At 48.9% G+C, this 21,843-nt stretch overlaps 1 protein-coding gene across 16 annotated transcripts in view; it reads left to right on the forward strand.

The window, feature by feature from the left end:
* The window catches only part of EPS15L1 (epidermal growth factor receptor pathway substrate 15 like 1), a 119,788-nt gene that overhangs the window by 21,375 nt on the left and 76,570 nt on the right, over positions 1-21,843 (forward strand). For 12 of the 16 annotated variants that reach the window (XR_747795.2, XR_004058779.1, XM_030935898.1 and 9 more), the window contains exons 2-7: positions 7,417-7,458; positions 7,655-7,744; positions 8,565-8,612; positions 12,266-12,361; positions 13,135-13,197; positions 16,542-16,667. Coding sequence is in view for 14 of the 16 variants with exons in the window: in XM_030935898.1 (XP_030791758.1) it covers positions 7,417-7,458; positions 7,655-7,744; positions 8,565-8,612; positions 12,266-12,361; positions 13,135-13,197; positions 16,542-16,667 (465 nt within the window). In the remaining 2 variants the exon portion in view is untranslated. The remainder of the gene's footprint in view (positions 1-7,416; positions 7,459-7,654; positions 7,745-8,564; positions 8,613-12,265; positions 12,362-13,134; positions 13,198-16,541; positions 16,668-21,843) is intronic. The other 4 variants (XM_010361490.2, XM_010361493.2, XM_010361488.2 and 1 more) reach the window with 3 other exon arrangements.

Consider the following 21,843-nt stretch of genomic DNA (forward strand, 5'->3'; position numbering starts at 1 on the left):
AGCTGGGGTTACAGGTGCACACCACTATGCCCAGCTAACTTTTTTCGTATTTTTAGTAGAGATGGAATTTTGCTATGTCGGCCAGGCTGGTCTTGAACTCCTAACCTCAGGCGATCCACCCACCTCAGCCTCCCAAAGTGCTGGGATTACAGTGTGAGCCACCGCACCTGACCTTTTTTTTTTTTTTTTTTTTTTAAATACGGAGTTTTGCTCTTGTTGCCCAGGCTGGAGTGCAATGGCGCGATCTTGGCTCACCTCAACCTCTGCCTCCCGGGTTCAAGCGATTCTCCTGCCTCAGCCTCCCGAGTAGCTGGGATTACAGGCATGCGCCACCATGCCTGGCTAATTTTACATTTTTAGTAGAGACGGGGTTTCTCCATGTAGGTCAGACTGGTCTTGAACTCCCAACCTCTGGTGATCCTCCTGCCTCGGCCTCCCAAAGTGCTGGGATTACAGGCATGAGCCACCACGCCAGGCCTTACCTGGCTCTTTCACAGTGCAAACATAAAGTTTGTCTGCCAATCTTTACTTTTATGAATCGGGCTTTTGGTATCAAGTCTAAGAACTCTTTGCCTTGCCCTAGATCCTGAGGATTATGTTTTACATTTGAATTCATGATCCTGTTTTTTTGAGACAGAGTCTCGCTCTGTTGCCCAGGCTGGAGTGCAGTGGCGCGATCTGGGCTCACTGCAAGCTCCACCTCCCGGGTTCATGCCATTCTCCTGCCTCAGCCTCCTGAGTAGCTGGGACTACAGGTGCCCGCCACCACGCCCGGCTAATTTTTTGTATTTTTAGTAGAGACGGGGTTTCACCGTGTTAGCCAGGATGGTCTCGATCTCCTGACCTCGTGATCCGCCCTCCTTGGCTTCCCAAAGTGCTGGAATTACAGGCGTGAGCCACCACGCCCGGCTCATGATCCATTTTGAGTTACATTTTGTGCGAGGCATAAGACTTTTAGTTTGAGGCCCATGTTTTTCCTATGGATGCCGATTGCTCCAGTACCCTTTATGGAAAGGCTGTCCTTCCTCCTGAAATACTTTTACACCTTTGTCAAAAAATCCACTGGGCATATCTGTGTGTGTCTGTTTCTCAGATTCTCCATTCTGTTCTGTGCATTACTGACTGTGCCTGCCCCCTGCCAACACTCTACTGTCTTAACTACTCTAGCTATAGAGTCAGTCTTGAAATCAGGTAGACTGACTCCTTCCACTTTATTACTCTTTTTCAGAATTGTTTTAGCTTCTCTGCCCTTTTTTTTTTTGAAGATGGAGTCTCGCTCTGTTGCTCAGGCTGGAGTGCAGTGGCGTGATCTCGGCTCACTGCAGTCTCCGCCTCCCAGGTTCAAGTGATTCTCCTGCCTCAGCTTCCTGAGTAGCTGGGATTACAGGCATCTGCTGCCATGCCTGGCTGATTTTTGTATTTTTAGTAGAAACAGGGTTTCATCATGTTGGCCAGGCTGGTCTTGAACTCCTGACCTCAGGTGATGCACCAGTCTCGGCCTCCCTAAGTGCTGGGATTATAGGTGTGAGCCACCGTACCTAGCCCTGTAATACTTAAATTACTAGCGAGATGGAACATTTGCTTTCTAACTTTGCTGCATCTCTTCTTTCTGAATTGCCTTTCTCTTCCCTTTGCTCATTTTTAATTGAGATGTCTTTTTCCTTGTGATTTGGAAAAGCTGTCTTTTCACTTGCCAAGTCTTCTCCTCTTGGTAACATTTACCTTAGCTCTGGTGTAGAAACCTCTGATGGAGCAGTTGGAGAGAGCTGTCCGTCCAGTCCAGGAAGATTAGACATGCCCCAGCGTTTCCCTGATGCCTTTTGAATGCTTTAAGTCAAGTCCCAGTTCTGCCACGTGCTTGCCACATGACTCAGCCAGGTTACCTCACCTGCAGAATGTGGACTGGCCTGCCAGGAGGGCTGGGCTCACGTGGGGTGATGGTTGTGCAAGGCCTGTTGGGGCCTCTAAGGGGAAGGCAGAAATGGAAGGTTTATCAAGCAAGCTCTACTCTGGGCTATGTTTTTGCATCCGTGTGTTTTTCTAAGTAGGAACTCAGACTGAGATGTGTTTCGGTGTTATGTGCCTAACTTCCTGCAAAACTTGGCAGTGGCATTGAAAAACACAACCATTATGGGGTCTCAGCTTTCCTGGGGAAATGGCAGGCCATTGAAAACACTGGCTTTCAAGTCCATTTATATGCTCAAATCGAGTGTTGGCTTTTGACCTCTTCTGTTTAATAAAATGCTCCAGCACGTCATCACGGACATGCATTTTCCCAGGCCAGCATATGCATGAGGCTGTCCTGTGGCCCGGTGCCCCGCCCTGTGACACCTGGGCTGTCATTACAGGGTGCACAGTAGGTGAGGGTCAGACTCCAGGACCACCCATCCTGGGTGCTTCGCTGACTGTTGCTCATTGGCTGTTGTGGTCCTGAGCAGGGCAAACTCAGTTTCCCCACCTGTCAACTGGGACTAGTAATATTACCTGCCCTTTAGTGTTGTTGGGAGGATGAGAGGTACTGGATATGAAACAACGGATTATAGGTACTTCTCTGAACATTGTACAGTGAAAATGGATTGCTTTCCAAAAGTCATTTTGAACCAATGACGATCATTGGTTTGTTTTGCACAAGAGCGTGTACTTTGCTAGCAGAGTGAGAGTGACAGTTCCAGCAGGAGGCAGCCAGGCATGACGATGTAGGAGGCGTCCTGCCCTTGGCCACGTGCAGGGATCAGAGTTGGGTGAACTCTGCTAAGGAGTCGTTAGAACACAATCCTGAGACAGTTTCTCCTCCAAGGTGGTTCTGCTGGGTTTCTCCATCTCAGTTGCTGTCCTGGGTTACAGGTACAGGCGCTTGTGTAAATTGTGGTGTTTTAAAGCCTTCAGAGCAGAAGGATGTGAACTTGTCCTTCTCCATGTGCCCCTCTCCCTGTCATCCCACTTGTAAATTGTTTCTGGGCTGGAGGATAAGTGAGGAGGTCACAGGAACTTTGCATGTTGTCTCAGCATTTTAAGACAGGAAGAGCAACTGAAAGATCGAGCTGAAAGCTACATTGAACCTCATCAATAATTCACACACTGCAGAGGCGAAGATGGCGTCTTCTCAGCACAGTGGGCTGGAGCAGGAGAACACCATCGGGTCAGCTCTGCCGCACTTCCTTCCATTCCTGCAGCCACCCTGGTACCGCCTGCAGCCTCTTACACTGCAGGCCTCATCCCCTGGCGCGTCCCCTTTCTGCCTTTGCGTCGGGCTTGGCCCCAGGCTCACTTTGGGGTCAGACGTGGGTGGGCAGCTCCAGAGGCTGCTCTCAGCACGCAGAGGGCTCTTTCCCAGTGGCTGTGAGTCTTCCTTTTGGGGGCCAAGAGGTCTCTGCACAAGGGGCCAGTGACAGACTCCCTGGGGCTGGGGATTTGTGTCATTAGCAACGTGTCTTCAGTTCTGCCGCAATGACGTATCAGGGCAGCGTGCAGGTGTGACTATCGTTCCCGGGAAGAAGCCTGGCCTAAGAAGAAGTGGCAGTTGAGGCCTGGTGCTTTCCCTTCTTTCTTCCCCCTTCTGGTTTGGCAGTACCTGACATATGTGTAATTAGATCAAAACCTCTGACCACTGTCATTGTTCCAGGTTACCCAGATGGACTCGCGTAGTGATGAGCACTGGTTGAGCCATGCTCCCTGGGCTTTCCCTCGGCTGTAGGTCTTTTGAGAGTGACACCCAGTGGTCATCACGTATTCGAGCCCGATGGCCCTTAGCGTGGACGGGCAGAGGCTGGAGCTCTGGGCTGTGTCCTTCAGCGGCTCTTCTGGATCAGTCCGGGCCTTGTTTCTCGTGGTTGCGGATCTTGTTGCTTCTTAGCACCTGGGAAGTGGAGCAGATATTTAATAACCCTGCGTGCCTCAAAGACTGAAACTCTTTTTTTTTCCACTGGAATCACAGTAGCTTGGAAACCTCTTTCCCTTGCTTCCCATGAGATTGTTAAAAAACTCGCCTGGGGCCGCGCGCGCTGGCTTACGCCTATAATCCCAACACTTTGGGAGGCCAAAGCAGGTGGATCACCTGAGGTCAGGAGTTCGAGACCAGCCTGGCCAACATGGTGAAACCTCGCCTCTACTAAAAATACATAAATTAACCGGGCATAGTGGCACGTGCCTGTTGTCCCAGCTATCTGGGAGGCTGAGGCAGGAGAATGGCTTGAATCCAGGAGGCAGAGATTGTAATGAGCTAAGATTGCGCCACTGCTCTCTAGCTTGGGTGACAGAGCAAGACCCTGTCTCCAAAAAAAAAAAAAACTCGAAATGTGCTTCAGATCCGGACCTTTCTTATCATTGGCAGGAAGGGCACCTTTGTCATCTAAAGTGAGGGCCTCTGGTGTCTGTGAACCCATGGCAGGCGATGTGCTGTTTGCTGCCTAGACCTGACCACTGTCACCTTTACTGACAGGTGACAAACAGCCTGCCTGCCTTGGCCTCCTTTCTGTGGGTCTTCTTCCTCTGGGGAGACATATTTTGGAAATAAGCTGGGGTTTGAACCCAGGAGGTGACACAGATATGATGGTTGGACACTGTCATCTAACGAGGTTGTAAGATATTAAGGGTGACGGCCACTCCAGGTCCTTCCTGTACCACTCCCCCAGGGATGGTGTCACTGCCTCCAAGTGTGAAGCAGGCAGCCATCCAGGGGCTGCTGTTGCTATACGCTTACCTCCTAAGTCTTTTCCATGATGTCTTTGGTCTTTGTCTGTTTTAAAAATGATGGCTCCTGGCCGGGCGCGGTGGCTCAAGCCTGTAATCCTAGCACTTTGGGAGGCCGAGACGGGCGGATCACGAGGTCAGGAGATCGAGACCATCCTGGCTAACACGGTGAAACCCCGTCTCTCCTAAAAAAAATACAAAAAACTAGCCGGGCGAGGTGGCGGGCGCCTGTAGTCCCAGCTACTCGGGAGGCTGAGGCAGGAGAATGGCGTAAACCCAGGAGGCGGAGCTTGCAGTGAGCTGAGATCCGGCCGCTACACTCCAGCCCGGGCGACAGAGCGAGACTCCGTCTCAAAAAAAAAAAAAAAAAAAAAGATGGCTCCTAAATCTCTGGCTTTTCTTGCTTTTTCATTTTATTCTAATTTTTTCTGGCTTTTCAGTGTTTCCCCCTTTCTTTTCCTCTTTTTCTTTTTGTTTTGACTTTTTCCTCTCCCCTTTCAGATCTTTATGCTATTTTCCTTCTATTTTCATTTTGTCGTGGTAATTTTCTCTGTACTTTCACTTCTTCTTCTTTTTTTTTTTTTTTTTTGAGACATAGAGTCTCGCACTGTCACCCAGGCTGGAGTGCAGTGGCACTGTCTTGGTTCACTGCAATCTGCCTCCCGGATTAATGCGATTCGCCTGTCTCAGCCTCCTGAGTAGTTCGGATTACAGACACACACCATCACACCCAGCTAATTTTTTGTATTTTTAGTAGAGATGGGGTTTCACTATGTTGGCCAGACTGGTCTTGAACTCTTGACCTCGTGATCTGCCTGCCTTGGCCTCCCAAAGTGCTGTTTGGGATTACAACTTTTACTTCTGTATACGTTCACAGGTGTTGGCGTCCCCCAGAGAAGCTGACCCTAATCCGGGCATTATTATTATTTATTTTTATTTTTATTTTTGAGACAGAGTTTTCCTCTTGTCACCCAGGCTGGAGTGCAGTGGTACGATCTTGGCTCACTGCAACCTTTGCCTCCTGGGTTCAAGAGATTCTCCTGCCTCAGCCTCCCAAGTAGCTGGGATTACAGGCACATGCCACCACGCCTGGCTAATTTTTGTATTTGTTGTAGAGATGGGGTCTCACCCTGTTATGTTGGCCGGGTCTCAAACTCCTGACCTCAGGTGATCTGCCTGCCTCGGCCTCCCAAAGTGCTGGGATTACAGGCATGAGCTGCCGCACCCGGCCCGGGCATTATTTTTAGCTTGAAGTGACCTTTTGTAGCACAATAATATGCAAGTGGTGGGTGCATATTGGTTCAAATCTAATGACCATAACTGGAAGGAGCCTACGTCCCCCTGGTTTTATTCATTGTGAGAAATCGTACAACAGTAGTCTGAGAATTTGTTGGATAAATACTGTAATCCTGCCCCCAAGACAGTCCTCTTTTCCCCTCCCAGGTCTATTCTCTTTAGCTGTTTACACACCCATTCTGTATAATTAGGCGTCGTTGTGCATTCTTCACTTTTTTTTTTTTTTTTTTTGGGACGGAGTCTCGCTCTGTCGCCCAGGCTGGAGTGCAGTGGCCGGATCTCAGCTCACTGCAAGCTCCGCCTCCTGGGTTTATGACATTCTCCTGCCTCAGCCTTCTGAGTAGCTGGGACTACAGGCGCCCGCCACCTCGCCCGGCTAGTTTTTTGTAATTTTTAGTAGAGACGGGGTTTCACCATGTTAGCCAGGATGATCTCGATCTCCTGACCTCATGATCCGCCCGTCTTGGCCTCCCAAAGTGCTGGGATTACAGGCTTGAGCCACCGCACCCGGCCAACATTCTTCACTTTTATCGCTTATTACATCAGTGGCAGGTTTGTAATACCAATACACGTAAACTTTTACAGCCAGCATTTCAGGGGCTGCATAATTCCCCACCAGGTTGGCACACTCCCCTGAGTGTCTCTTCTCTCTCCTGGGAGACCTCTGGCAGAGGTCAGGACACGGTGGGAAGTGTCTGGACTCAGCCGCCAGCCAGGCTGGATCCAGGTGTGGCCTCTGGTGGCCCCGATTAGCTGCGTGACCCTAGATGGGGAAGTGACCTCTGAACAGCGATATCTTGGGGCCCTGAGGTGTTGGGAAGTGGAATATCTTCAGTGCCAAGCTGAGGACACCACACTTCCTTCCTGCTGTGGTGGGAACAGTCACTGGCCAGTGCTCTCCGGGCGCAGGCTGGTCAGTGCGCATCTTTGAGCATTCAGATAGCTGGAGGAGGATGGATGGGATGGGTGAGAGAACCAGACCCAGGCCAGGGAAACTGGTCGAAAGCTTGCGGGCCCGGTATTTCACGGTGATATGTGGAAACTTCTTTTCTGATTCCGGAGCCAAAGAACAATCTCAGAGGATAGAGTGTCTTTTCCCTCTGAGCTCTCCAGGAGCTGAAATCCCTTTGCTCAGGAATGGAAATTGACACTGGGCTGCTACTGCTGTTTCCTGAGTGACTGGATTGTTTGCCCTAGAATTAGGATTTATTCAAGAACATTAAGCTTACTTTTTCTAAGTCGGGTAAGCATAATAATATCTGTGTCTGAAGATAAACTTAATTCTGTGTTCAGAGGATGTATAAAGTGCATACATTTTTGACTCTTAACTATCATCATCTATTTTGGTCATGACAAAATTGAGGGGTCAACCCTTTTTTTCCCCAAGGGGATGCGTTCACTTTTGACCAATATCTGTGGTTTCATTTACAGATTCCCACTGGAAATTCGTTGTATGAATCTTACTACAAGCAGGTGAGTTTAGCTGATGTCTTTTCAGATGGAACTAGAGCATGCCTGAGCTGAAAGCACAGTACAGAATAGAAGCCCGGCTGAGCGGCCTTTTGTCCTTTTCTGTTCACTGTCAGCGGATAGTCAGCATGGCGGGTGCTGTTTCACCTGCTGCTGCATTTGCTGAAAAGTTATTTTGCCTCTTGCTCTCCCATCTCAGGTCGATCCAGCATACACAGGGAGGGTGGGGGCGAGTGAAGCTGCGCTTTTTCTAAAGAAGTCTGGCCTCTCGGACATTATCCTTGGGAAGGTATGTGAAGATGAATAGTGATTTCTCTTCTGTGGTTGCCCTCACAGCTTCCCCCGCAGGTCAGGGCCAGCCTGTGTAGGCCTCCTTGCATGGGGCTGGGCCTCCTGGGGAGTGGCCTGGTCACTGCAGACCTCTCAGGCTGCAGCTGATGGATCCAAACGCCCAGGTGGCAGCCCCCACCACTACTTTGGTAGCAGACAAGAAACCCGAGTACTTTTGGGGTCTTGATAGCTTGTGGACTTTTTTTTTTTTTTTTTGAGACAGAGTTTCGCTCTTGTTGCCCAGGCTGGGGTGCAGTGGCGCGATCTCGGCTCCCTGCAACCTCCTCCTCCCGGGTTCAAGTGATTCTCCTGCCTCAGCCTCTTGAGTAGCTGGGATTACAGGCGCCCACCACCACACCCGGCTAATTGTTTGTATTTTTAGTAGAGATGGAGTTTCACTATGTTGATCAGGCTGGTCTCAAACTCCTGACCTCAGGTGATGTGCCCACCTCAGCCTCCCAAAGTACTAGGATTACAGGTGTGAGCCACTGCACTTGGCCACTTGTGGACTTTTGTTGGGGGAAGAAGGGTGTCATAAACACCATTGGCTTGGGAGCTGAGTGCATCTGGATGTCCTCTGGGCCCTGCCGCTGACTGGCTGTTTGCCCCTGGGCAGATCATTCACCTGATCTGAGTTGGCCTCTTCATCTGCAGAACAACCTGGGGACAGTCACTCCTGCCCTGCAAGGCCGGTGGTCGGGTGGTGGCAACTCTGGTTTTTGTTAACACATGGACAGTGATCAGCAGTCATGCTTATGAGCATTTTTGTGTTTCCACAGATATGGGACTTGGCTGACCCAGAAGGTAAAGGGTTCTTGGACAAACAGGTATATACACATGTACACAGAGCAAGTGGAGGGGCTGGGCAGAGCCCCCAGGCTGGGTGACCTCCACGGCTCCTTCCACATTCCTCCACTGTCAAGTATTACTAGCATGAGCACAGCTGTCAAACTTAACACTGGAAGTTTTCATTTTGAAACAAAGGTCTTTTAAACACTTGGAGCCATCTTTCATGGCGAGTGTATCTTTTATTTTTGTTTTTGTGTTTTTTTTTTTTTTTTTTGAGACAGAGTCTGGCTCTGTTGCCAGCCTGGAGTGCAGTGGCCGGATCTCAGCTCACTGCAAGCTCCGCCTCCCGGGTTCATGCCATTCTCCTGCCTCAGCCTCCCGAGTAGCTGGGACTACAGGCTCCCGCCACCTCGCCCAGCTAGTTTTTTGTATTTTTTTTAGTAGAGACGGGGTTTCACCGTGTTAGCCAGGATGGTCTCGATCTCCTGACCTCGTGATCCGCCCGTCTCGGCCTCCCAAAGTGCTGGGATTACAGGCTTGAGCCACCGCGCCCGGCTTATTTTTATTTATTTATTTATTTTTCTTTTAATGTTTTGTAACCTTACATGTGATTAAAGTGTTGTCCAGACTTTTTATTTTGGACCAGTCTCTCGTGGAAGTTGCACAAATAGCTTGGAGGGTTACTGCGTATCTTTTGCCAGCTCTCCCCAGTGATGGCGTGTTACATAATCACAGCACAGTGATCAGAGCCAGAAAGTAACATTGGTGTTATTTTTTATTTTTTATTTTTTATTTTTTTGACATGGAGTCTTACTCCGTCGCCCAGGCTGGAGTGCAGTGGTGCAATCTTGGCTCACTGCAACCTCCACCTCCCAGGATCAAGTGATTCCCCAGCCTCAGCCTCTGGAGTAGCTGGGATTACAGGTGAGCACCATCATGCCTGGCTAATTTTTGTATTTTTAGTAGAGATGTGGTTTTACCATGTTGGTCAGGCTGGTCTCAAACTCCTGACCGCAGGTGATCCACCCACCTCGGCCTCCCAAAGGGCTGGGATTATGGGCATGAGCCACCACGCCCAGCCACATTGGTGTTATTAATGTAACAAAATAGACATTTGTGTAACTTTAACTAAAGGCCTTAATCAGAGTTTTTTTGTTTGTTTGTTTGTTTGTTTGTTTTGAGACAGTCTCACTCTTGCCCAGGCTGGAGTATAGTGACATGATCTTGGCTCACTGCGGTCTCTGCCCCCTGGATTCACAAGATTCTCGTGCCTCAGTCTCCAGAGTGAAAACTCCATCTGAGGAAAAACAAAACAATCTGAAATCTGAAACTCTCTTGATCCCAAGTATTTGGGATGAGGAATATTCAGCCTGTGATTTTAAGTGGTCGCAGATGGCCGTTTTGTTGGAAGGGACCTTGTTTGTGCTGTGCCATGACTTGTGATCTAGTCTGTCAGGAAGCCCCCTTCACTTGTGCCTCCCTTCTTTGAGGTTCATGGTGCACATCTGCATGTGTTTTTTATTTTTTTAAATTTATTTTTATTTTTTATTTTTTGAGCCTTGCTCTGTTGCCCAGGCTAGAGTGCAGTGGTGCAATCATGGCTTACTGCAGCTTCGACCTTTTGAGTTCAAGTGATCCTCTGCCTCAGTCTCCCACGTACCTGAGGCCACAGGCACGCACTGCCACACCTGGCTAATTTTTATTATTTTTTGTAGAGATAAGGTCTCGCTATGTTGGTCTCGAACTCCTGTGCCCAAGCAATCCTCCCATCTTGGCCTCCCTAAGTGCTGGGATTACAGGCGTGAACTGCTGTGCCCAGCCTCATGTCTGCATGTTAAAGTTTCTGAGAATTCCTGTAGAAAAGAAATTTGACTTGACTTAATGCAGTTCCCCTAAACTTACTTTTTTTTTTTTTTTGAGATGGATTCTTGCTCTGTCGCCCAGGCTGGAGTACCGTGGCCCAGTCTCAGCTCACTGCAAGCTCCGCCTCCTGGGTTCACACCATTCTTCTGCCTCAGCCTCCCGAATAGCTGGGACTACAGGTGTCTGCCACTATGCCCAGCTAATTTTTTGTGGGTTTTTTTGTATTTTTAGTAGAGACGGGGTTTCACCATGTTAGCCAGGATGATCTCGATCTCCTGACCTCGTGATCTGCCCACCTCAGCCTCCCAAAGTGCTGGGATTACAGGCGTGAGCCACTGCGCCCAGCCTCCCCTAAACTTACTTAATCCCCTTTTGTTTGCTATTTATTTATTAATTTTTCTCTTTTCTCAGACCTTGCAGGAATGAAAGGTCCCCTTTTCTCAACACCCTCTTATGATCCTCTACACTCTACAAGAGCTTCTGAGGACAGCAGGCTGAGAAAGGCCGATCCTAGCACTTATCTCTTGGAAGACACTTTTAAAACTGTTAACAGTATTTATAGCTTTAAAAGTATCCATGTTCTTAGGCCAGTTAATTTAAAAAAAAACAACAAAACACTCTTGAAGCTAGGTGATGCCTCACAAGTCCACTGAGCCTGTGTGTGGTGGGTCCTGGGTTAGGAGGGGAGGCATCTGACAGCCTAGTTCAACTTCTTCCTTCTGGTGTCAAGGTGGGGTCCATGTCAGGCCGCTGGGGATGGGCAGGGGATGTTCCGTTCAGTGAGGCCGAGGGGATCGTGGTGAACCACAGATACGAGTTTCTGACCAACCATGTGTATTTCAGACTGCTTTTTAAAAAATTCAACACCTAGCCAGGTGCAGTGGCTCATACCTCTCATCCTAGCTACTCAGGAAACTAAGGCAGGAGGACAGGAGTTTGAGATCAGCCTGGGCAATGTAGTGAGATCCCACCTCTAAAAAACTAAATAAAAACTTAGCTGGGCATAGTGGTGCACACCTGTGGTCCCTGCTACTCAGGAGACTGAGGCAGGAGGATCGCTTGAGCCCAGGAGTTTGAGGTTGCAGTGAGCTGTGATTGCGCCATTGCACTCTGGGTGACAGAGTGAGACCCCATCTCTAAAACAAACAAACACAAATTCGGCACATATTTGGTCCATCATTCGTCACCTTAACCATGTTAACTTTGTTGCTTTACACAACCTAACACTTCCTAAATGTTGGGAGCTTATAGTTTTTGGAAAATGCTTGCATCTGAAATTTTACAGATTTTCAGATGCAGTGGAACCTAAGTCCATTTTGTTTTATTTTATTTATTCATCTTGAGACGGAGTTTTGCTGTTTTTTGCCCAGTCTGGAGTGAAGTGGCATGATCTTGGCTCACTGCAGCCTCCACCCACTGAGTTCAAGGGATTCTCCTGCCTCAGCCTCCCAAGTAGCTAGGATTTCAGGCACCTGCCACCACGCCTGGCTGATTTTTATATTTTTAGTAGAGATGAGGTTTCGCCATGTTGGCCAGGCTGGTCTTGAACTCCTGACTTCAGGTGATCCACCTGCCTTGGCCTCCCGAAGTGCTGGGATTACAGACGTGAGCCACCGCACCCAGCCAGGACAAGTCCATTTTAATGTATTCATTTAAGCGATATCCCCAAGGTGAGTCCAGTTCAGCCCAATGCTCCAAGGGGTTTTGCATGGACAGTCTTCATTGTTGAAGTGGACGTCCTCTTTCCCTGAAGCCTACCATTAGAGACAGCTCCCCTACCCTCACTGGCGATGTGCTGTTTACTCCTTCCCTTTCTTTGGACTTGCAGGGTTTCTATGTTGCACTGAGACTGGTGGCCTGTGCACAGAGTGGCCATGAAGTTACCTTGAGCAATCTGAATTTGAGCATGCCACCACCTAAATTTGTGAGTGTCCAAAGTCCTTCAAGTTGACATTCTTCTAATACCAGATGTGTGTGCGTGTGTATGTGCATGTGTGTATTTGCGTGTATATTTCCATGTTTTCTCTAGCCTTCCCCTTTAATTGTGGTGAAATTCACATAATAGAAAATTAATAATTTTAAAGTGAACTCTTCAGTGGCATTTAGTACATTTACAGCGTTGTGTAGTCATTGCCTCTGTCTAGCTCCAGAACATTTTCATCCCCCCACAAGGAGACCCCATCCACATTAAGTAATCACTCCTTGTCTCCCACTCCCAGTCGCTGGCAACCACTAATTTTATTTCTGTCAATGGATTTGCCTGTTCTGGACATTTCATGTCAATGGAATTCTCTAACATGGACTTTTGTGTCTGGCCTCTCTCTCAGCATCGTGTTTTCAGGGCTCATCCATGTTGTAGAATGGATCAGTGTTTCCATATTCCATTTAGAGGATGGACCACATCTTTATCCACTCATCTCTCTGTGGACATGTGGGTTATTTCCACCTTTTTGACTGTTGTGAATAGTGCTGCTGCGAGCATTCATGTACAAGGATTTGTTTGGACAACCGTTTTTAATTCATTTGAGTCAATACATAGGAGTGGAATTGCTGGGTCATGTGATGATTCTGTGTTTAACTTTTTGAAGTCTTCCCTTTTTTGAAAGCACTTTGAAACGTGTATCCTTTTCAGCAAACCCACCCACCTATGATTTAATTCTGTGCCAGCCACAAAGGAATGTTTCTCTCTCTTCTCAGCACGACACCAGCAGCCCTCTGATGGTCACACCGCCCTCTGCAGAGGCCCACTGGGCTGTGAGGGTAAGTGAACGGGAAATAGGTCCCTCCTTGGCTCTCCTTCAGATAGAATTGTTCCAGCAGTTGTTCTAGAATTGTTCTGGAATTGTTCTAGCTTGATGTTGTTCAGAGCATTTTATAGGATGATTCTGTCAGCTCTTCTGTCTTAGTGTGAATGGCCGTAGCACTCGGATGAAACGCCTCTTCTGAGCACCTTTTACAAAGGCGATGGTCCTTCACTGGAATTGGGAGTTGCCTACCGGGACAACTAAGTGTCAGGAGTTGGATTATTAAAGGACTGCAGTTTGAATCTTGCATCTTTAGGTCACATTCTGTGGTTTTTGCTGCTTGTGTTGGTTATTCAGAATAGAAGAGGAAACGGTGAGAGCTTGCAAGCACGTGGACCCCCAAATGTGTTCCTTGCTTTCTCGCTTCTTTCCAGCCACTTTGCATGTTACTATTCTTTCCTCCCTGATGTTCTGATTGCTTTGTGAAAAGCCTCTCTCAGCACTTGAAGTGTTATTTTTAAAACAGAGGATGTTGTGGCTGGAAAGATATGCTACTGCTTCCAGAAAGACAAAAAAAAAAAATGAGAGCTGTCTTCTAAGTACAGAATTCCTGCTAAAGGAAGTGAGCATGGTCCCTCCAGATAACGTGAGGCCTCCTCACCTTCCCTTCACTTTCAGACTGTCACATTTCCTCACGTTTTTGTGGCTTAAATCCTGACATGAGTAACACTTGCTATCAAGCAAAGGTCCCAAGTACCTGTGTCCCATGTTTACACGGTTGGTTTGTTCCCTTCTTGGAGAGGTCGTGGGTTGGGTGGGGGCATCTGTGCAGGGAGAGGACATAAAGATGTGTCATGTGACCGAGGAGTCATGCAGTCACCTCTGTCATCGAGCACTTTGCCAGTGGCAATCACTGTGGTGAAGGGTTTCTCCCTGTCACCCAGCGCATTGTGTGGACTTTGAAAAAGAGCTACTTTGTCATGGGAAACACTGCCAAGAGATCTTATTATTTAAAATGTGATGGCTCTTTTCCAGCAGGGGTTATGTCCAGGCCTCACTGGAAGAGCTGGGACGAGGGGCCTGGGGACCTTACAGAGAGGAGTCAGGGAGCGCAGGACCAGGCGCTGTAATTGGGGTGGACTATGGTCAAGAGAGATTCTGCATTCCATTCACAGCCACAGTCAGAAAGAACAAGCCCGGAGTGCCAAGTGTTTGTTTCCATTGTGAACATTCCTGGGCTTCTGAAGGCACTGAGTCAGCAAGTCTGATGGCCAGGAGAGGATCTCAGGCCCCCGAGACAGACCTGCAGTGCTCAGCTTCTTAGCACCAGCAGCCGTGAGAGCATGCGGTGTCTGCCAGTGATCTCATCTCTGTGACTGAGGGCACTGTCTTGGTTTTTCTCTTTTAAAAATTAAAAGGTTTTTATTGTGGCTGAAAGACACATCACATAACATTTACCATCTTAACCATTTCTAAGTGTACAGTTCAGGAATGTTAAGTACATTCATGTTGTACAGCCATCACCACCGTCCATCTCCAGAACTTTCTCATCCTCCCAGACTGAAACTCTATACCTGAACCTCCCAATCCCTCAACCCCTGGCACCCATCATTCTGCTTTCTGTCTCCATGGATATGCCTAGGGAGGAGGGGACGTCCTATGAGTGGCATCATGTGGTATTGGTTTTTTGTTATTTTTCAGATGGAGTCTTACTCTGTTGCCCAGGCTGGAGTGCAGTGGTGCGATCTCAGCTCACTGTAATCTCCGACCCCCGGTTCAGGTGATTCTCCTGCCTCAGCCTCCCGAGTAGCTGGTACTACAGGCACGTGCCACCACACACAGCTAATTTTTGTATTTTTAGTAGAGGTGGAGTTTCACCATGTTGGCCAGGCTGGTCTTGAACTCCTGACCTCAAGTGATCTGCCCACCTTGGCCTTCCAGAGTGCCAGGATTACAAGCATGAGCCACTGCGCCTGGCCTAGTTTTTGTTTTTGTTTTTTGTTTTTAGAGATGGGGTCTCACCATGCTGCCCAGGTCAGTCTCAAACCCCTGGGCTCAAGTGATCCCCCTACCTTGGCCTCCCAAAGTGCTGGGATTACAGGCATGAGCCAGTGTGCCAGCCTCATACAGTATTTGTATTTTGTGTGTGTCTGGTTTATTTTAATTAGCATGCTGTCCTCAGAGTTTGTCCACATTGTAGCGTGTGTCAAAACTCACTTCCTTTTTGTGGTTGAGGGATGTTCCACTGTCTGGATCTACCTCACTTTGCGTATGCATTCATCTGTCGATGGACATGTGTTGAGGGTGTTTTCTTAGTGCTCCCAATAGCTCCAGTGTGTGGCCAAGCAGGTTGCAAGAGGCCTGCTCTCCCTGAGTCCCACTCGCTGTGGGCCTCCTTTCCTTTGGAGGACGGAACAGACTGGAAGCCACTGCCTCACTCATGGCCTCTTTTACGGGCTGCCTGCGCTGTGTCTTTCAGAACAGCAGGAACTGTGACTCCGCATCCTAATGCCGCACCTTCCCTTTGTTCATGAAGAGCTATTCATATTTATGTATTAATTTATTTACCATTAGAAATTGAGGGCTTCCTGTATATGGCCGGGCTTGGTGGCTTACACCGTAATCCCAGCACTTTGGGAGGCCAAGGCAAGCGGATCACTTGAGGCCAGGAGTTCAAGACCAACCCGGCCATCATGGTGAAACCCCATCTCTACAAAAAATACAAAAATTAGCCGGGTGTGGTGGCGCATGCCTGTGATCCCAGCTACTCGGGAGGCTGAGGCACGAGAATTGCTTGAACCTAGGAGTCGGAGGTTGCATTGAGCTGAGACTGTACCACTACACTCCAGCCTGGGCAACAGAGCGAGAGTTTTGTCTCAAAAAAAAAGAAAAAGTAAAAGAAAAGAAAAAAAACCAGAGGGCTTCCTGTACTTGTTTAAAGTTGATTTTGATAATTATTTGCTCAAGCAATAACATCTGCTCACACTTTTGTCTTTTTGGTACAAGTGGGCTTCTTGGAGGAAGGTGAGACTGATCTGTGTTTCCCTGCAAAGACACTGCCCCACCATGGGAGACTCCTGCCCCACTCAGGCAGCAGCTAGGATGAAGGGCAAGGCCCGGGGCCAGGGCTTCCCTCCTGAGGACCTTGGCTCCCAGATCTGAGGTCGCCATAATGCTATTTCCTTCAGGGCATGTGTTCACTTTGGAAGGGGCCAAGACAGTTCTAAGATCATTTTGTGCTTTTAGCCAAGGGTGATGATGGGTCCATGGCCACTTTCACTTGGCTTTCGGTCAGAGCTCGGTCTGGACACTCACACAGGTGCGCTCTCCTACTTACTCGGGCTATTTCTTTCCAACTAGGTGGAAGAAAAGGCCAAATTTGATGGGATTTTTGAAAGCCTCTTACCCATCAATGGTTTGCTCTCTGGAGACAAAGTCAAGCCAGTCCTCATGAACTCAAAGCTGCCTCTTGATGTCCTGGGCCGGGTAAGTGGGCCGCGGGCTTGGTTCTTCCGCACTCGGTGTCCCTGCTGTGTGCCACTGTTCTCTTTCCCCACGGTGCTTACGGGGCTCTCGCCCTGTTTTCTCCCTGTGCCATCAGGGGCTTCATCAGCGCTCCTGTGGGTCCCGCCCCAGCTGGCTCAGGGCTTCCTAGGGCGTGGCTTACAGTGTTCACGCAGCCCCTGGGGAGGGTGCTAGAATCCTTACACTTCACAGATGAGGAGGTGGACTCAGAAGTGAAATTGCTGCCTGGGGCTTCGGGACCAGTAGAGCTCAGTCTTAAGCTCCCCAGCCTGGGCTTTCCCCCTTTCCATTGTGCTGAATGTGGGAATGTGTGTGTGTATCTTTTTATTTATTTATTTATTTATTTATTTATGAGACGGAGTCTTGCTTTGTCGCCCAGGCTGGAGTACAGTGGCGTGATCTCAGCTCACTGCAACCTCCGCCACCCCATTTCAATCTATTCTCATGCCTCAGCCTCCCGAGTAGCTGGGATTACAGGTGCATGCCACCACGCCCCACTAATTTTTGTTTTTATAGTAGAGATGGGGTTTTACCATGTTGGCCAGACTGGTCTTGAACTCCTGATCTCGTGATTCACCTGCCTTGGCCTCCCAAAGTGCTGGGATTGCAGGCGTGAGCCACCACACCCGGCCTTTTTTATTTCTTTTTTGAGTTTTTAGAGATGGGGTCTCACTATGTTGCCCAGGCTGGTCTCCAACTGCCAGGCTGAAGCCATCCTCCGCCTCAGCCTCCCGAGTAGCTGGGACTGCAAGTGCATACCACCATGCCTGGCTCTTTTCTACTGTTAATTACTCTTTTTCTTCCTGTAAAGCTCAAGGTAAAAGTATTTTCAACTCTGCTGCAAATTTAGGAAAAATTTTATGCGTTTTCTTTAAAAAAAAAGTCTTGGTTTGGTGCAGTAGCTCACGCCTGTAATCCCAGCACTTCGGGAGGCCGAGGTGGGTGGATAACTTGAGGTCAGGAGTTTGAGAACAGCCTGGCCAACATGGTGAAACCCCGTCTCTACTAAAAAAAAATACAGGGCCGGGCGCGGTGGCTCAAACCTGTAATCCCAGCACTTTGGGAGGCCGAGGCGGGTGGATCACGAGGTCAGGAGATAGAGACCATCCTGGCTAACATGGTGAAACCCCGTCTCTACTAAAAAATACAAAAAAATTAGCCAGGCGAGGTGGCGGACGCTTGTAGTCCCAGCTACTCGGGAGGCTGAGGCAGGAGAATGGCTTGAACCCGGGAGGTGGAGCTTACAGTGAGCCGAGATCACGCCACTGCACTCCAGTCTGGGAGACACAGCGAGACTCTGTCTCAAAAAAAAAAAAAAAAAAAAGCCAGGTGTGGTGGTGTTTGCCTGTAATCCCAGATACTCAGGAGGCTGAGGCAGGAGAATCACTTGAACCCGGTAGGTGGAGATTGCAGTGAGCTGAGATCGCACCACTGCACTCCAGCCACAGTGACAGAGCGAGACTCTGTCTCAAAAAAAATAAAAACCCTCAATTTAGGCTGGTGTGGTGGCTCATGCCTGTAATCCCAGCACTTTGGGAGGCTGAGGCAGGCAGATTACTTGAGTCCAGGAGTTTGAGGCCAGCTTGGGCAACATGGTGAAACCCCATCCGTACTGAAAAAAAAAAATACAAAAAAATTAGCCAGTTGTGGTGGTGTGCGACTGTAGTCCCAGCTACTCTAGAGGCTGAGGTGGGAGAATCATACCTGAGCCTGGGAAGTCGAGGCTGCAATGAGCTGAGATCGTGCCATGGCACTCCAGCCAGGGCAACAGGAGTGAGACTCTGTTTTAAAAATAAATAAATAAATAATTTTTTTTTTTTTTTTTTTGAGATGGAGTCTCGCTCTGTTGCCCAGGCTGGAGTGCAGTGGCCAGATCTCAGCTCACTGCAAGCTCCGCCTCCCGGGTTCAAGCCATTCTCCTGCCTCAGCCTCCCGAGTAGCTGGGACTACAGGCGCCCGCCACCTCGCCCGGCTAGTTTTTTGTGTATTTTAATAGAGACGGGGTTTCACCGTGTTAGCCAGGATGGTCTCGATCTCCTGACCTCGTGATCCGCCCGTCTCGGCCTCCCAAAGTGCTGGGATTACAGGCTTGAGCCACTGCGCCCGGCCGGTTTTGTTTTTTTGTGAGACAGTCTTGCTCTGTCACCCAGGCTGGAGTGCAGTGGCATGATCTTGGCTCACTGCAACCTCTGCCTCCCAAGTTCAAGCGATTCTGCTGCCTCAGCCTCCCGAGTAGCTGGGACTACAGGCATGAGCCACCATGCCCGGCTACTTTTTGTACTTGTATTTGTATTTGTATTTGTATTTACTTATTTATTTTACTGAGATAGAGTCTCGCTCTGTCGCCTAGGCTGGAGTACAGCGGCGCGATATCTGATCACTGCAAGCTCCGCCTCCCAGGTTCACGCCATTCTCCTGCCTCAGTCTCCCGAGTAGGTGGGACTACAGGCACCTGCCACCACACCCGGCTAATGTTTCATATTTTTAGTAGAGATGGGGTTTCACTGTGTCAGCCAGGATGGTCTTGATCTCCTGACCTCATGATCCGCCCGCCTCGGCCTCCCAAAGTGCTGAGATTACAGGTGTGAGCCACCAAGCCCAGCCAATTTTTGTATTTTTAATAGCGATGGGATTTCACCATGTTGGCCAGGCTGGTCTTGAACTCCTGACCTCAGGTGATCCACCTGCCTCGACCTCCCAAAGTGCTAGGATGACAAGCGTGAGCCACCGCGCCTGGCCAAATTAATTAATTTTAAAAGCCTCAATTTGTTTCTATTAACTAAAAGTACAGTTGTCCCTTGGTATACTTAGGGGGATTGGTTCCAGGGCCCCACCATACACCAAAATGTACACATACTCAAGTCCTTCAGTCAGCCCTGCAGATACAAAAGTTGGCCCTCTGTATATTCAGGTTTCACATCCCACGACTACTGTATTTTGTATCCACATTTGATTAGAAAAATACGAGCATATGTGAGCTTGCACAGTTCAACAAACCATGTTGTTCAAGAGTCAACCGTGTTTTGCTTTATTCTATGTTTTATTATTTTTATTTTTGATGATACATAATAATTGTAATGTGAGGTCCATGTGATGGTTTGATACATGCACACAATGTTTAATGATCCCAGCAGGGTAATTAGCATATCCATCACCTCAAACATTGATCCTTTCCTTGTACTGGGAACATTCAAATCTTCTCTTCTAGAGACTTTGGAAGATACGATAGCCGGGCGCGGTGGCTCAAGCCTGTAATCCCAGCACTTTGGGAGGCCGAGACGGGCGGATCACGAGGTCAGGAGATGGAGACCATCCTGGCTAACACGGTGAAACCCCGTCTCTACTAAAAACTACAAAAAACTAGCCGGGCGACGTGGCGGCGCCTGTAGTCCCAGCTATCCGGGAGGCTGAGACAGGAGAATGGCGTGAACCCGGGAGGCGGAGCTTGCAGTGAGCTGAGATCCGGCCACAGCACTCCAGCCTGGGTGACAGAGCGAGACTCCGTCTCAAAAAAAAAAAAAAAAAAAAAAGATACGATAAATTATTGTTAGCTATAGTTCTCCTATTGTGCTATTGAACATTAGAATTTATTCCTTCTGGCCGGGCGTGGTGGTTCACACATATAATCCCAGCACTTGGGAGGCCGAGGTGGGTGGATCATGAGATCAAGAGATCAAGACCATCCTGGCCAACATGGTGAAACCCCGTCTCTACTAAAAATACAAAAATTAGCTGGGCATGGTGGCATGCTCCTGTAGTCCCAGCTACTCGGGAAGCTGAGACAGGAGAATCGCTTGAACCTGGGAGGCAGAGGTTGCAGTGAGCTGAGATCGCACCACTGCACTCCAGCCTAGGTGACAGAGTGACTCTGTGTCTTTAGAAAAAATAAAATAAAAGAACTTACACCTTCTGTCTAACCATAAATATGTTTTATTTTATTTATTTATTTAATTTTTTTTTTTTTTTTTTCTGAGATGAAGTCTCGCTGTTACCCAGGCTGGAGTGCACTGGCGCCATCTTGGCTCACTGCAACCTCTGCCTCCCTGGTTCAAGTGATTCTCCTGTCTCAGCCTCCTGAGTAGCTGGGACCATGGGTCATAACGCCCAGCTAATTTTTATATTTTTAGTAGAGATTGGGTTTCACCATGTTGGCCAGGCTGGTCTCGAACTCCTGGTGTCAGGTGGTCTGCCCGCCTTGGACTCCCAAAGTGCTGGGATGGATGACAGACGTGAGCCACTGTGCCCAGCCATGCATGCATCTTTGTATCCATGCATCTATGCACCCATGTCCCTCTGCATCCCTATGATCCATTCATCTATGTGTGCACATGCCCATGCAATGTATTTATCCACACATCTGTGCATGCATCTTTGTGCCTGTACGTCTATGCTGACATGTCCCTGTATGTCCATATTTATGCATTCATCCGTGCACACTTGCATCCGTGCCGTCATCCATCTGTGCATCCAGACACCCACACATCATGCATCTGGTCAGTCATTCAGTAAGCATTTTTCAGAGCCTGCAGTGGACTCTGCCTTGTGCTGGGCAGTGGGAAGGTGGGGATGATTAGGTACCATCAAAGAAGTCAAATAAGTAATAGCCAAGATGCTTTTACTTATTTACTTATTTACTGAGGGCTTAGTATGTGCAGGCCAGGCCCTAGTGCTCTGCATGAAGACACACATCCAGCACTTGCAGCCATGCTGTTAAGGACTGTGTCTCACACCCCTCCACCCCCTGTTTTTCAGATGGGGAAGCAGATGTTCAGGGTGGTTGGGAAGTCACCCTGGTTGCACAGTTGTGGAAGGGTGCATAAGGGATGAGATCCTATTGCAGGCAGCGCGGGGCAGGATTCAGTGTGCATTCTGGAGCAGCTGTCCCCAGAGCCTGCCCTCTTCACCTCGCCTGTCCATTAGACACTCCCCACAGCATCCCTGATAATCACAGTTTGGCCCAGTGAGGACAGTGGTAGAGGGGAGGGCCCCGACCCACTCGAGCACGGGGAGCAGGGCAGCCAGGGAAGACTTTCTAGAAGAGGTGTCCCTGGTCACATCCTCCAGGGTGAGGGGGACTCTGGCGGAAGTCTGGGCATATGGGCATCTTGAGTGACAGCACAGAGGCCGCAGGTAGCCT

The sequence above is a fragment of the Rhinopithecus roxellana genome, chromosome 8, assembly GCF_007565055.1.
Source record: "Rhinopithecus roxellana isolate Shanxi Qingling chromosome 8, ASM756505v1, whole genome shotgun sequence".
Lineage (NCBI taxonomy): Eukaryota > Metazoa > Chordata > Mammalia > Primates > Cercopithecidae > Rhinopithecus > Rhinopithecus roxellana.